Source organism: Bos mutus, chromosome 11 (assembly GCF_027580195.1).
Source record: "Bos mutus isolate GX-2022 chromosome 11, NWIPB_WYAK_1.1, whole genome shotgun sequence".
In the NCBI taxonomy this organism is placed as follows: Eukaryota; Metazoa; Chordata; class Mammalia; order Artiodactyla; family Bovidae; genus Bos; species Bos mutus.
In genome coordinates, this window is record NC_091627.1 from 57,964,109 (window position 1) to 57,979,478 (window position 15,370).

Genomic DNA, 15,370 nt, shown 5'->3' on the forward strand with positions numbered 1-15,370 from the left:
GCCACACTCCACGTTTCAAACAGAAATGGCACTTCTGCCTCATCACATAGTGTTTTCCAAACTTCCACAATGAGACATGTGTTTGTAACAACGATTGGCAAACATGTACATACATCCACACACGTGTGTGGATAAAGATACATGATTCAAGCTAAAACTATGGAACTTTATGAAATGACCCCAGCCCTCACTCGGATGCCTTCTTTATCACCCTACTCTATTCCATCACATAAAGCCAGTTGCTATCTTTTACCATGGTTTCATGATTCACTTAGGGGTCGCAACCAGCGTTCAGAACTCTCTGGTCTACATCAGCTCTCCACTACCCTTTGCCAGAGGCCATGGACAACCACTGGAGAGTCTGTGTGAGACCAAGAGAGAAGCCCTGGGCATAGCCGATGGCCTTGACACAAAAGGTCAGTTCTCTTCACAACCTAGACTTGTTGTCTGACCACAAGAGGAGTCTTTGCAGAGATGCACTGGACTAGGCAACAGAAAGCACTAATCAAAAAACCATTTCTCAAAGTGTGAGGAGAAAACCTTTCTCTTAGGGGAGAGTTCTATCGCTGATGGAGGAAAAACTAGGCATTTGCCACAACTGGTCAGTTTCTCCAGGGTCAAGGAAGAGCCGTGAGGCTCTCTTGGGGAGCTTTGTAAAATAAATCTCTGTGATGCTCCTTTTGGCAATGGAGAGCACTCTGGGGAGGGCTTCCCCTTCCCCAGCTGCCCTCAGAGGCAGGGAAGAACCGGCTGAGAGAAGGCACGAGGCAGGAAGAGGTTGAGCTGGGACTGATCTTATTCGTCTTCCCACTCATCAGCAATCCTGCCCGAGCACCCACGATGTGCCAGGTACCACACTGGGCTCTGGCATTCTGAAGGTGAACGTGATGTGGCTCTTATGGTTCTCAGGGGCCCCCGCCATCTACAAGGTAAGCAAGGATGTACAGGCATTTATTTCTTGACTATCTTTGCTTAAAGCTGTTGGTGAAGGTCATAGGCTTTCTACTTCTGAGCACAGAAATGAGGAGGAAAGCCAAAAGGAAAAACCAAAAAATACATACCGGAGGCTTGATGCCAGTGAGGAACCTGCCAGTCACGAAGCCGCCAGCCCTGGGGGTGAATTCATAAGGCTCGAAGCAGGGCAACGACTTGCCAGATGCCATGAGCGGGGGTCTCCGACCTTCCAATTCGATCTGGCCCAGCAGGCACGAAATCTGGGAGAAGGGAAACCCAGATGGGACTGAAGACCTACACACGCCTTAAGTGATGCTCTGTCCCAGCAGGGGATGGAGCACCTGCTCTTCAAGAAAAACTGCATGGAAATGGAGTTCCTGGAGGTCAACCTACATTTCTTAATAAACCAGGAAAGCTGATGTTTCAGGAAAATACCTGTATCTTCCTTTCACTGACTGATTAGAATCTTCACATTTGGGGTCAGTTGAAATAGATAGTGCTTTGCAAAAGCAGCCATGTTTCAGAATCTCGTGTTATACCTGAAAGGGACCTCCCTAACAGGGAAACTGAGACGAGCAGAAAATATAGTTTATTGTGATCCTGAACATTCTCAGGTCAAAAGAGAGTGAAACTGCCTAGTGATGCTCTTGGGGACAGTGTGTCTGGATTCTACTTAGTCAAAAGGGCTTCCTGGTGGCCTCGAGCCTTGTAAGCCCATTCCTACTGTTCTGTACTCACCAAACAATGAGATGGTCCTTAAGACTCTCTCAAGGTCATCAAATTTTTAAAAAAGTTGCTAAGATTTGTGAAATCATTGTGATAGCACTGCAACATGAAAATATATAACCATACAGTATCTAAATTTATAATAGGTATTTATATGAAACACTATGGAGAAGGAAATGGCAACCCACTCCAATATTCTTGCCTGGAGAATCCCATGGACAGAGAAGCCTTGTGGGTTACAGTCCATGGAGTCGTGAAGAATCAGACACGACTGAAGAGACTTAACATGTACACACACGATACACTATCTGGATGTTTACCTCCGTGTGTCTACAACACTGGCGTGTTAACAGTGATTAGCTCCTGTACTGATTTCTACATATACTTCTGTATTGTGCAGTATTTGCCATGCTTTACGTGGAACATGGATTCTTTCAAAAACAGAAACAAATCTGAAAAGTGCCTCCTACAACCACCCCAGCCTTCTGCCAAGCAGCCAGCCTGCCTTTGCTCACACCTGCATGGTGTTCACTGTCGAACCTTTGGCTCCAGACTGTACCATCATCTGCAGATTGTTCTCTGGGAACTGTCTGTGTAGGCCGAAGGGCATGCATGCCTGCGGATGGAACACACACATCGGTCAGTGACTCCTCCTTAGGAATCTTAGGTTCAGAAGGTAAATGCGGGAGCCCACTTAGACTATGAATCTGGAGAGCAGTGCCAGATCCCATTTGAGGTTAAGGAGAAGTCTTGTCGGCATTAAGCCTTTGGCTGGAAGCCCTGGAAAGAGGTCTAAAGAATGGCCCGGGCTGCCACGCTCTCGACACCTCTGCTGGGAAGCCGGAAGGCAGATGCAGAGGGGCCAGCATCTTTAGTTCGTGATGCTGAAATGCAGCCGATTAAAAATAAAACCTAAGGTGGTGCTCTTGGGAACTTACCCATCAGAGCACGCCCTGGCCCCGGACAAGCAGCCATGATGACCAGTGCCCGTGTCATACTCATATCTGCCAACATGCTGCCCAAGCGCCAAGCAGGCGCTTCGCCTCAGCTCCCGGGGCAAAAGAGTAGTCAAAGCCCCCAGGTGGATTGGGGAGATGCTGTGGAGAGGTGGGGGGTGGCTCTGAGTTTATCTAAGCCTCTGCCTAGGGATGCAGACACCCACCCTCACACAGGAGAGACAAGGTGGACGTGAAGAGACAGAGGAAAAGAAATAAAGTAATCCTGAGACGCTTGAGATGACGCCCCACCCACAGCATCCCCAGTGAGCCCTGGAAGCTGAGCCTCCCCGTTCTCGAGCAGTGCTGGAAGGCTGGAAGAAACCTCGCCTTGCAAGGACAGAACTGTACCAAAAAGGTCTGCTGACAGCCAATCAGAACTGAGTCAGCAAACACTGACTTTGGCTAGGCTTGGTCTTCCCTCCCTTTCTCCTCCTCAGGTTGGGTGTCAAGGCCCAGGAGGCCGGGGTGAGGGCCAGTGGGCTCCTTCAAGCTGTAGGACTGGGAGCCCCAGCTCTGGGACAAGAATGGGGCCCCCTCTCCTTTCTCAGCTGTGGGGCTTTGGGGGACTGGCAGGGCGGTCAGACCTCACCCAGGACACTGTGCAGATGAGTTCCTGAATCCTGCCAGCAAATCCGTGAGGCAGGTCTCTTCCCATCCCTGCCCCAGGGGAGGACACCTCACTCAGACCACTCACATCACACAAGGCCGGAGATCTCAGAGCAAGTCCATGGAAGAGCCAGGATTCAAACACGGGCCTTCACCCCAGCTGTCCTACACACGCAGCACTGGAGGTGCTGATCCTTTACTGTGCCCCTCCACCCTGCATAGGCCCCTGGAAAAGACTTTCTTCAGTCCCCTTTAAGGCCGTTACCCTAAAATACAAACATTTAAAACGACAACTAGTGCAGAATTCCCTGGCGGTCCAGTGCTTAGGACTAGGCGCTTTCATTGCCGAGGACCTGGGTTCAGTCCCTGGTTGGGGAACTAAGATCCCGCAAGCCAGGTAGTGTGGGAAAAAATAAATAAATAAAAGAAAGAAAGAATAATGCAATGCCTTCATGCTCAGCATTAATCAAAGGAAGACCTCTCCAGACCCTAACTGAGGGTACAAATCCCTTGGCTCTTCAAAGTGATCAATTCTACTCGCCCCATCTGGAGTCTCACCTAGTCAGCTGTTCAACAGTCAAATTGCTCCAAGAGGCCCAGAGTGAGACTCAAAATGTAATTAGAAAAAAAACAAAACAAAAAAAACAGCATTCAAATGGTGGTGGTAAGAGCACATGCCGCTGGACTAACCTTGTTAATTTCATTGCTGTAATGGTTCACTTCCTCCTTGAACTTCAAGTCAATCATGTTAAAATCCCTCTGATCTTTACTCAGATGGGCATCCTGCCACTTCCCTTGGACTTCATCACATGACACTGCCTCTGGCAGGTTTAACGCAGCCCTGACGGCCTAGGATTAAAAGAGGAAACATTGGAGGCTGCAGGCAAGGGAGGAAGGTGTGAGCCCCATTTGCTGGAGCCCGACCGACTCTGCTGCAGGCGGTAGCCCCCAGCCCCTCCTCACCCGGGGCCCACAGTGGGTGGAGTCTTCAATGATCCCATGTCTCCTGACATCCGCCTTCGGCTTGACCAAAATGTCTTCTACTCCTGTGAAGTGAAACAGACCAGTTTGGATGCAACCAGGCCTGACTTCTCACCAGGTTGTGAACTTGGTGAGGTCAGGGCATGGGGCACGGTAACAGGCACCCAGGAAGCACCTGAATAACGATGGGGACATTCCCATCACCTCAAAGAGACTGCTACCATCTCTTAAGTGCTTACCATCTTACAAATGACAAAGCTAAGGCTCAAACTTGAGCCCATGGGTACGGAGGTAGAAAGCCAACCCAGGCCCAAGTCCCAAACTTGGCCACCAGATACAGGCCCTCCATTCAATAAAAACATGTTGGATGAATGGGACAGAGGTGAAGATGACATTCTGGGTGAAAAACTGGGGTTGAGGAAAACAGAAGAGGAGGGGGCAGACATCCCGTTTTGACTTCCAGAAATCACATGTCAGCAGGGACCACACTGTGTAGCTTTGAGAATCCGTGGGCAAGCACAGACAGACATATCCAAGCCTGGCTGACAGGGACAACCATTGCAGGGTCCTCTCTGTTGCTCTGGAAGGAAGAGTCCCTGGGCCACTTCAACGAAGCCTGTCCTCTGGCTTCAAAGGGCTAAGGAATTCCCCATCTTAGGCAGGAAGTCTTCCCACTTCATTTTTCAATGAACTATTTTCTGTCTACATTTGAGAGCTACTGACCTCAACAGTCCCTCAGCCAAGGTCTCAGGAGGAAAGGAATTCAAGGCTGCAGTGTTGCAAAGCTGGGCTAAGATGTCTGGGACTCCCACATGCAATGTCCTGGAAGCCTGAGTGCCTCTAAAGAACTTGAGGAGGAGAAAGAATCTGTCTCTCTGTGAGCAAGCCACACCATGACAATGGGCCCTTCCACAGGGTCGGCTCCAGGCCATCTTGCTGTGCCTTCAGTGACCTCTGGCTGCGAGGGCTGAAGGCACTTCCTCTAGCCTGGACTTCCCTCCAAGCTTGACACCCAGCTTGGCCCTGCTCCCTCTCAGTCTCGGCACCAGACAGTCTTTGCACTTTGGCCAGTTTCTCCTCGGATCATGTGCTGAGCAGAGCTGCTTGTTAGATTTGGTCCTCATCACGGTCTGGGTGTGGATTCTTCCTCTACTTTTTTTTTTTTTTACTTTTGGCTGCGCTGGGTCTTTATTGCTTTGTTCGGGCTTCTCTAGTTGTGGCGAGTGGGGGTTACTCTTTGTTGCCGTACATGGACTTCTCACTGTGATGGCTCCTCTTGTGCAGCACAGGCTTTAGGCGTGCAGGCTTCAGTAGTCGTGGCACACAGGCTTACTTGCTCTGCAGCCTGTGGGATCTTCCTGGACCAGGGAGCGAACCCATGTCTCCAGCAATGGCAGATGGATTCTTATCCACTGTGCCACCAAGGAAGTCCATCTACTTTCCATTTTTAAAGGCATTTGTTCAAGGAAGCTCATCTGAGAAATACTGTGAGAACCAGGAACCTAATAATAGGAACTGGTAAAATTAACCATGGTACATCTACAAAAGCAGAATAGTTTATAGCCACGGATCTGAGGAAGTCAGTTTATATTTGCTTACAGAAGGACATTTATAAAACATTATCTGTAAATGGTGGAGGGGAGCAGATCACAAAACACTAGGTATTACTGTAGGAACCCCTTTTTCCCAGAAAGTGTTTATACTTGGAAAGTCTAGAAAGACACATATCAAGTCAATATTGGTGTTATCTCTGGCAGTTGAATGCTGGGTGATTTTTAATTATTTTCATGTCTGTGATTATTTTGACTTTTCCACAATATAAATTTTATAATTATGATGGCCTTCTTGCAGGCCAGTGAGCAAACTCCAGCAGACCCACTGGCTCCCTGTCTGCATGTGAGCCAGTCCATGAACTCAGTCTCATCAGCGGGATGATTCCCATGCTTGCTGGGAGTCCTGCTTAGTGCAAGGCCTGACACCCATTCCTCATGCATGGGAAACTGCAGAAGGGCTTGGACTCCACGGTGAATACCGAGAGACACACTGCTCTGAATGAGCTCGTGGCACGGAAAATATCGGCCCCCTTGTTTTCTTTATCAGAGTCAACTTCCTAAAACAGTGGGCTGTCATTTCCAGGGAGAGAGTTCCTCTTTCTGTCTTACAATCACTTGACAGGTCAGCCCCAACGTGGTGTTTCCAACAGAACCCGCTGTGTCGGGTGGTGTGGGCTGTTCTGACAACAGGGAAGACTCCAGGTGGGGCACAGAGTGCCAGAAAGATTCTGGAAGGGCACTTGCAGGAGAGAATGGAGGTATGAGTGTGAAGAAAAATCAGTCTAGGACACTGGAGACCATAAGGAAAGGTGTTGATAAAGGGACAGAATGGAAATGCAGATGGGGAAGGGCGTCACTCTGTGCTGTATGAAGAAATGAAGAGACTAGGGTGGTATGGGTGTGTGTCGGGGGCTGCGGAAGCACGGAGAAGCAGCAGGCTGTGCAGTGTCACCGGAGGCCCCATGAAGATGCCCTCGTGAAGGGAGCCCGGCTGTTCCCCTGGAACCGGGAGACACCCTGGCAGGTGGGCTGGCTGCAGAAGCGGACTGAGCAGGGTGGGGCCCCAGAGCCACCTGCCTCACTCACCCAAGGTGAAGCCTCTGTAGAGCTGCAGGTAGGCGGTGAAGAGGCGGGCCAGGCAGGTGAGAACCCTGCCGCTGGTCTCCCCACCGTAGATCTCGTAGCAGCAGTGGACCAGGCCGTAGGCGGAGCTTCCGTAGTGCGCCTTGTCCAGCACCCCGCACAGCAGTTCCCCTGCTCTGATGATCACCTGCGGACGGATGGCCACTGGCACTGGGTGGGGGGAGCCCCGCCCCTCCCTCACTCCATGTCTTACTAACCTTATAACCCTCAACTGCCTCAAATTCTTGATGCAAAGAAGGGGATAAAGCAGGTGAGCACACAGAGAACAACATTCAGGGCTTCCCTGGTAGCTCAGTGGTAAAGAATTCATCCGCCAATGCAGGAGACATGGGTTCAATCCCTGATCTGGGAACATCCCACATGCCTTGGAGCAACTAAGTCTGTGAGCCATAAGTACTGAGCCTGTACTCTAAAGCCCAGGAGCCACAACTGCTGAGGCCTGTGCTGCCCAAAAAAAGGAGCCACTGCAGTGAGAAGCCTGTGCACCACAGCTGGAGTGTAGCCTCCAGGCTCTCCGCAACTAGAGAAAAAAACCCACGTAGCAACGAAGACCCAGCACAGCCAAAAATAAAGTAAATAGCATAAAAAAAAGAACATTAAACAAAATTCTTTTTCGGGGACTACACCCCCTCCCCAACTATAGACAGTTCAGTGTGTTCCTATGTGCCCCACTCCCATCACCCATCCATTCTGATTTGGGGTCATGTATCCTTGATAAAAACTTTGTGACTGGAAAGGAGTGCATTTTGAGTCTAAATTTCATAACTGTGACCTTGGCCTAGGTACTTCCTCCCTGGAACCTTGGGAGTAAGAAACACAGAACCTTTCTAATACGCTTTAAGCACTGAATTTGTACTTTCTTAAAGCTTGTTTCAAGCATTAGAAGCTAATTTAAAGAATTTCTAGTTTGAATTTAAATTTAAAACTAAATTTAAATTTCTAGTTTAAAGGATTTCTAATTTAAAGAAAAGTGCTGCACACATTAAGCGTATGATCTACGAAGGGAAAGAAAAGGGGCAGCTTGGGTTCTATTATGAATGGCATGTGTGTTAGACCCTGCAACAAAGCCCTTGTGAGCAGGGGCCCTGGGGATACTTCCCCAGAAAGAGCACATGAGGCCCTGAAAATCTTCAATGTGGGGTCACAGTCTCACTCTCCTGCAACAGCGCTGTGTCCCCAGGGTTTGGTTGTCCTGGAGCTGCTGCTGAGGCCTGGTTCCTAGGCATGGAGCTGGGAGGTGTGAAACCTCAGCACAGGGTGATGATAGCCAGCCACTCACAGGTCTCAGGGTCTGCCTTTCCAAGCTTTGCAGAGTCAAGTTTGAGGCCTTCTGCTGGAAGAGCCTTCCCAAGCTGGTTATGGGCTTTACATAAGAGCCAAGTGCTAATGGTCGGGGATTTCCCTGGTGGTCTGGTGGCTAAGAGTCTGAGCTCCCAATGCAGGGATCTCAGGTTCAATGCCTAGGTCAAGGAACTAGATCCCGGATGCCGCAACTAAGAGTTCACATGCTGCAACTAAAGATCCCACTTGCCACAACTGAGACCTAGTACAGCCTACAGCCAAATAAATAAAAATAAAAAATATAAATCTGAAAAGGAATGCTAGTGGTTGACTCTACACAGCTCGGTACAACTCTTTCCTTCAAGGCACGACTCCTCTTTCTATACATGTGCCTCCACTTCTCTGTCTTGGTTTTAAATCAAGCCGCCTAAACCTGGGACTGGAAGTCTCCAATGCACACAGCTGGGCAGCCATACCTGGGACTCGCACATGGAGTCGGGGTTAAAGCCGGGAACGAGCCGAGGAGACTCCTTCACCCAGGCCTTTCCACCGATCTTCGCCTTTCCTGACAAGTTCAGGGGGATATGGTCCTCTGGGATTATGTTGATGAGCAATGTGGACACGACCTGGAAAGAAAAAGAAGACAAAGCTGATGCAAGGAAGAAAAGCTGAGATGTTTCCTTTTAGGTCCACTTGTCTTTCTTAATCCTAAAAGGCAGACAACTCCATTCTGATGAGCTGTAGGTAAAGCAGAAAAAAAAAAACCACCACCACCACCACCAACAAAGGGACAGTTTCTTGTCTGTGGGACAACCTGATCTCAGATTTTACTTTTCTGCTTATGTGATTTATGTATAATGTACAGCATGTGAGAGCTGGACCATAAAGAAGGCTAAGCACTGAAGAAATGAAGCTTTCAAACTGTGGTGCTGGAGAAGACTCTTGAGAGTCCCTTGGACACCAAAAGGATCAAACCAGTCAGTCCTAAAGGAAATCAACCCTGAATTCATTGGAAGGACTGATGCTGAAGCTCCAAAACTTTGGCCACCTGATATGAAGACCCAGCTCATTGGAAACGACCCTGATGCATGGAAAGATTGAGGGCAGGAAAAGAGGGTGACAGAGGATGAGATGGTTGGATAGCATCACTGACTCAATGGACATGAGTTTGAGCAAACTCTGGGAGACAGTGAAGGACAGGGAAGCCTGGTGTGCTGCAGTCCAGGGGTCACAGAGTCGGATATGACTGAGCAAGTGAACAACAACAGGATTAGAAACAAACACACACCACTAAGAACCTCACTTCTTAGAGTGCATAACCCCCTGACCTGAAAATTAAGTTCCTGAATAGACCAAGGGAAGAAAAGGAAAATAAATGGCTGTGGGCTCACAGCAGAGAAAGATTTAAATTTGTATGTGGTTTAAAAAAAAAAAGAAAGAAGGACAGCAGGATTGAGGGAGGCAAAGGCAGCCCTGACATGTCAGCCCCAGGACCGGGGCAAAGGTCCAGGAACGCTCATCGGAAGCATCCTTCTCCCATTTTCAGACCACATCAAAGCACGTGACAACTGTCTCATACAATCAGTTAAGATCCTCCTGCAGAACAGCGTTGACTTTCTGGCGCCAAGGAGGAAAGAATGTGAAGACTAAGAATTCAGAGCTTTCCCTCAAAAGAGCTTCACAGAGGAGGCCCAAGTATCTGACTGAGAAGCGAGCTGCAGCTGAAGCTTTGAGACTCTGGGGGTGTCCCAGTGTCCACTCCACCATACTGGTCATGAGTTGTGGGGCAAATGGTTATGCTCTCTTAGCCTTAGCATTGTGAATGTGTAGAATACAGTTACGATCTGTTCATTCATTCAGCAATTATATGTTGAGTGCTTACTATGAACCAGGCGCTGGGGGGAGTGGTGAATAAAACAGTTGCCACCCTCAACAGAGGCTCCAGTCCCAAGCGGATCCATATTCTGGAGGAAAATAAAGCAGGGAAGGAACAGCTAGGGTATAGCAGGGGGAGAAAGAATACCTGGGATTTTGAATAGGACAGGCAGGGCCTTACCACCAGGGAGCTCAGAGCTCAGAGCTCAGAGGAGGTCAGATCATTCATTTCCGGCAGGAGGCTTTTCATTCGAGTGTGAAGGATAGGTATTTGGAAGGTTTTGATCACAGGAGTGACATGCTCAGATTCCACTTTTAGCAGGATCCCGTTCCACATACTGACCTGGCCCAAAAGTTCCTTCGGGTTTTCCCATAGCCTGTTACAGAGAAACCTGAACGAACTTTTTGGTCAACCCAACACATTCCTGGCCTGGACTTCGAGGCTATATCAATGATGCAGAAAATAAGCCTCCCAAGTGACACTGACAAGAAGACTTGGCACTTTAGAAGCAGTCATTAAGGCAACGTGAGTGGGGAGCACGCAGGACGGAGTCTCTGTGTGAGGCCCACCACAGGGCATGCTGGTGAGATGACAGCTCAGCCACCCAATGGGCTTCCACACGATTCACTGTAACAGAGCTGATCCCCGAAATCGATTTGACTAGAATTAATTTTGGCTACTTGAAAGGCTGCCGAGTCCTTCTCCTGCTTAAATTAGTATGGCCATCCATTCAATCTGTTGTTCTGAGTTGTTGCTGAGTCGTGTACAACTCTTTTACAACAACCCCATGGACTGTAGCCTGCCAGTCTCCTCTGTCCATGGGATTTCCTAGCCAAGAATACTGGAGTGGGTTGTTCTTTCTTTCTCCAAGGGACCTTCCTGACCTAGGGATCTAACCCACTTCTCCTGTGTCTCCTGCACTGGCAGGCAGATTTTTTTTACCATCGAGCCACCTGGGAAGCTCTCATTCACTCTAAGTGTGTACATGCTCAAAAAGTTATGTTCGACTCTTTGCAACCCCATGTACTATAGCCTGCCAGGCTCCTCTGTCTATGGAAAATTTCCAGGCAAGAATACTGGAGCAGGTTGCCCTTTCCTCCTCCAGGGAATCTTCCCAACCCAGGGATCAAACCCATATCTCTTGGGTCTCCCGCATGGGCAGGCAGATTCTTTACCACTGCACCACCTATGCAGCTACTAACAGGAGGTCAAGGGAGGCAACCTCACAAGCAGCCCACATGGGAGCTGGGATGACCTGGGATGTACCTGGGATGACCACGGGTCAGTTCTGGAGAAGCCAAGAGCATGCATTCCCAAGGAAGCAATAGGCTTGAGGCAGGCAGACCGGTTGGAGAGGTCCTGGGGTGGTGAGGGGTGGGTAGGCGGGGCAGGGCTGGAGGGCATTGGGAGCCATCCGGTGGCATCAACAGCTCTTTGTATGCCTGTACCAGGCCCATAAAGAAGGATCTGTATGTACAAATGGGGTCAGGGCGGTTACGAGAGCAGCTGTCTTTTTATGCATGTGCACCAGGAGCTGGGGAACAGCTGACAACAACACTGTTACAGAAAGCAGACAATACTCCTTGATATCTCTGAGGAAAATGACCAGGAAGGTCTTGGCCCTCAGTCTTCACAAGGCTGGCACTGCCAGGACAGAGGGTAAGGAGAAAGGTAGGAGGGCGACTCTCCTGGGATGCTGACTACGAGCTGCACTTAAACCACAGTGCCACATGCGCAGTGGGAACTGCCAGCTGGGCACAGTCAGGATGGAAAGTCTGGGAGAAGGGTAACACATGCAGCCATATACATGTAAGGAAGGGAGATGGACCTGCCACTTCATCTGCAAAATCAAGGGAGCAGGAAAAGCATCTGACAATCTCAATACCCTTTCACGACACAAACGGTCAACAGATTAGGAATAGGCGGCAACATCATCCACCTGATAAAGGGGAGGCACTGATGTAAAAACCACCACTGCCATTTTCAGCGAGCAAAGATGATGCTTTCTAAGATCAGGAACAAGGAAAGAATGCATGCTTTTGCCACTCTACTCAATAATGTTCTAGAGGTTTAAGTCAGGGCAATTAGGCATGGAAAGAAGAAAAGGCTTTCGGATTGGAGAGTAAGAAAGAAAACAACCTCTGAATGCAGATGGAATAACCTTATACAGAGAAAACCTGAAAGAATTCAGAAGAACTTGTTAGCACTAGTAAATGACTTGAGCAAAACCAGAAGATACAAGATCAATATTCAAAAATCAATCATATTTCTATACATTAACAATGAACAATCTGAAAATGAAATTAGAAAAACAACTCCATGTACAATAGAATCACAAAGAATAAAATACTCAGGAATTAATTCAACCAAAGAAGTCTAAGACTTTTAAGTGGAAAACAATAACATACTATTGAAAGAAGTTAAAGAAGATCTAAGTAAATGAAAAGACATCATGGATTGGACGACTTAATATTGTTAAGGTGGCAACACTTTCCAAATTGATCTACATATTCAATGCAATCCCTATTAAAATTCCAACTTGCATAACTGACAAGTTGACCCTAAATTTCAAATGGGAATGCAAGGGACCCCAAATGGTCAAAACAATCTTGAGAAAGTAGACAAAGCTGAAGGACTCATATATCCAGATTTAAAATTTATTACAAAGCTACAGTAATCAAGACATGGCTTCCCAGGTGGCATGAGTGGTAAAGAACCCACCTGCAATGCAGGAGACATAAGACATGGGCTCGATCTCCGGGTTGGGAAGATCCCCTGGAGGAGGGCATGGCAAATAGTATTCTTGCCTGGAGAATCCCAAGGACAGAGGAGCCTGGTGGGCTACAGTCCATGGGGCCACAAAGAGTCGGACCCAACTAAAGCAACAGCACACAGCACTCATTGGCGTAGACAGACATACTGACCAATGGAAGAGAAATAAGAGTCTAAAAGTAAACCCATACCTCAGTGGCTAATTGATTTTTAACAAGAGTGCTAAGAACATTCAATGGGAAAAGAATAGTTTTATTAACAAATGATGCTGAGACAACTGCATATCTACCAACAAAAGAATAAAGGTGGACCCCTATCTCATAATACACAGAAAAATTAACTGAAAATGTATCAAAGACATAAATGTCAGGGAGAAAACCATAAAACTCTTAGTTGGAAACACAGCTGTAAATCTGTATGACCTTGGAATTGGCAAACGTTTCTAAGATATAACACCAAAAGTACAAGGAACAAAAAAAAAGTTGATAAATAGGATTTCATAAAAATTTTTAAAAATTATGTGTCAGAGGACACTGTCAAGAAAGAAAAAAAGAACCCATACAATGGGAGAAAATACCTGTGTTATCATATATGTGAGACAGATCTGGTAGCCAGAATATACAAAGAAATGTTAGAATTTAACAATAAAAAGACAAATAACCCAATGAATAAGTGGGCAAAGGGCATAAATAGACATATCTCCAAAGAAGATATTACAAATGGCCAGTAAGCACAAGAAAAGCTGCTCAATATTATTAATCATTCAGCTCAGTTCAGTTCAGTCACTCAGTCATGTCTGACTCTTTGCGACCCCATGAATCGCAGCACGCCAGGCCTCCCTGTGCATCACCAACTCCCAGAGTTTACTCAAACTCACATCCATCGAGTCAGTGATGCCATCCAGCCATCTCATCCTCTGTCATCCCCTTCTCCTCCTGCCCCCCAATCCCTCCCAGCATCAGGATCTTTTCCAATGAGTCAACTCTTCACATGAGGTGGCCAAAGTATTGGAGTTTCAGCTTCAGCATCAGTCCTTCCAATGAACACCCAGGACTGAACTCCTTTAGGATGAACTGGCTGGATCTCCTTGCAGTCCAAGGACTCTCAACAGTCTTCTCCAACACCACAGTTCAAAAGCATCAATTCTTCAGCGCTCAGCCTTCTTCACAGTCCAACTCTCACATCCATACATGATCAGTGGAAAAACCATAGCCTTCACTAGACGGACCTTTGTTGGCAAAGTAATGTCTCTGCTTTTTAATATGCTGTCTGGGTTGGTTATAACTTTCCTTCCAAGGAGTAAGCGTCTTTTAATTTCATGGCTGCAATCACCATCTGCAGTGATTTTGGAGCCCAGAAAAATAAAGTCTGACACTGTTTCCCCATCTATTTCCCATGAAGTGATGGGACCAGATGCCATGATCTTTGTTTTCTGAATGTTGAGCTTTAAGCCAACTTTTTCACTCTCCACTTTCACTTTCATCAAGAGGCTTTTTAGTTCCTCTTCACTTTCTGGCATAAGGGTGATCAAATTGCCAACATCTGCTGAATCATGGAAAAAGCAAGAGAGTTCCAGAAAAACATCTATTTCTGCTTTATCGACTATGCCAAAGCCTTTGACTGTGTGGGTCACAATAAACTGTGGAAAATTCTGAAAGAGATGGGAATACCAGCCCACCTGACCTGCCTCTTGAGAAACCTGTATGCAGGTCAGGAATCAACAGTTAGAATTGGACATGGAACAACAGACTGGTTCCAAATAGGAAAAGGAGTTCGTCAAGGCTGTATATTGTCACCTGCTTATTTAACTTATACTAATCATTAGGGAAAGGCAAATGAAAACCATAATGAAAGACTACTTCACAAGATGGTTATTTTATTTTATTATTATTATTATTTGGCTGTGCCACTTGCTTATAAGATCTTAGATCCCTGATCAGGGTTCAAACTCAAGCCCTGGCAGTGAAAGTGCCAAGTCCTAATCATTGCACTGCCAAAGAACTCCCCTAAGATGGTTATTTTAAAAACAAAAGAAAAATAAATGTTGGTGAATATGGAGAAATTGGAACCCGCATGTCCTGTTGGTGGGGATGTAAAATTGTAAGCTGCCTTGGAAAACAGTTTGGTAGTTCCTCAAAAAAGTTAAACACAGAATTCCCATATGACTCAGTGACTTCTCTCTTAGCTATATATTCAAGAGAATTGAAAGTACATGTTCATATAAATGAGTGCATCAGTTTCATGCACCAGTTATGCATGAATACTCATTACAGCCTTATTTGTAACAGCCAAAAAGTGGAAACAAGCCAAATTATCCATTTATCAACTGACAAGTGAATAACATGTGGAATATCCATACAATTGAATATTATTCAGCCATGAAAAGAAATGAGGTACTGTTTATGCTACAACATGGATGAATCTTGAAACTATTATGTTAACTAAAAGAGACAAGACATTTTTATGAAATGTCTCAAACA

General features: G+C 47.0%; 1 protein-coding gene across 1 annotated transcript in view; it reads right to left on the reverse strand.

Annotated features, from left to right (window-relative positions):
• POLR1A (RNA polymerase I subunit A) overlaps nt 1–15,370 on the reverse strand; it is an 87,183-nt gene that overhangs the window by 22,181 nt on the left and 49,632 nt on the right. Inside the window, exons 15-20 of the mRNA XM_070379433.1 lie at nt 8,719–8,868; nt 6,905–7,088; nt 4,248–4,330; nt 3,975–4,133; nt 2,198–2,296; nt 1,062–1,214 (exon numbers count right to left, since the gene is read on the reverse strand). Of these exons, the coding sequence (XP_070235534.1) occupies nt 1,062–1,214; nt 2,198–2,296; nt 3,975–4,133; nt 4,248–4,330; nt 6,905–7,088; nt 8,719–8,868 (828 nt within the window). The remainder of the gene's footprint in view (nt 1–1,061; nt 1,215–2,197; nt 2,297–3,974; nt 4,134–4,247; nt 4,331–6,904; nt 7,089–8,718; nt 8,869–15,370) is intronic.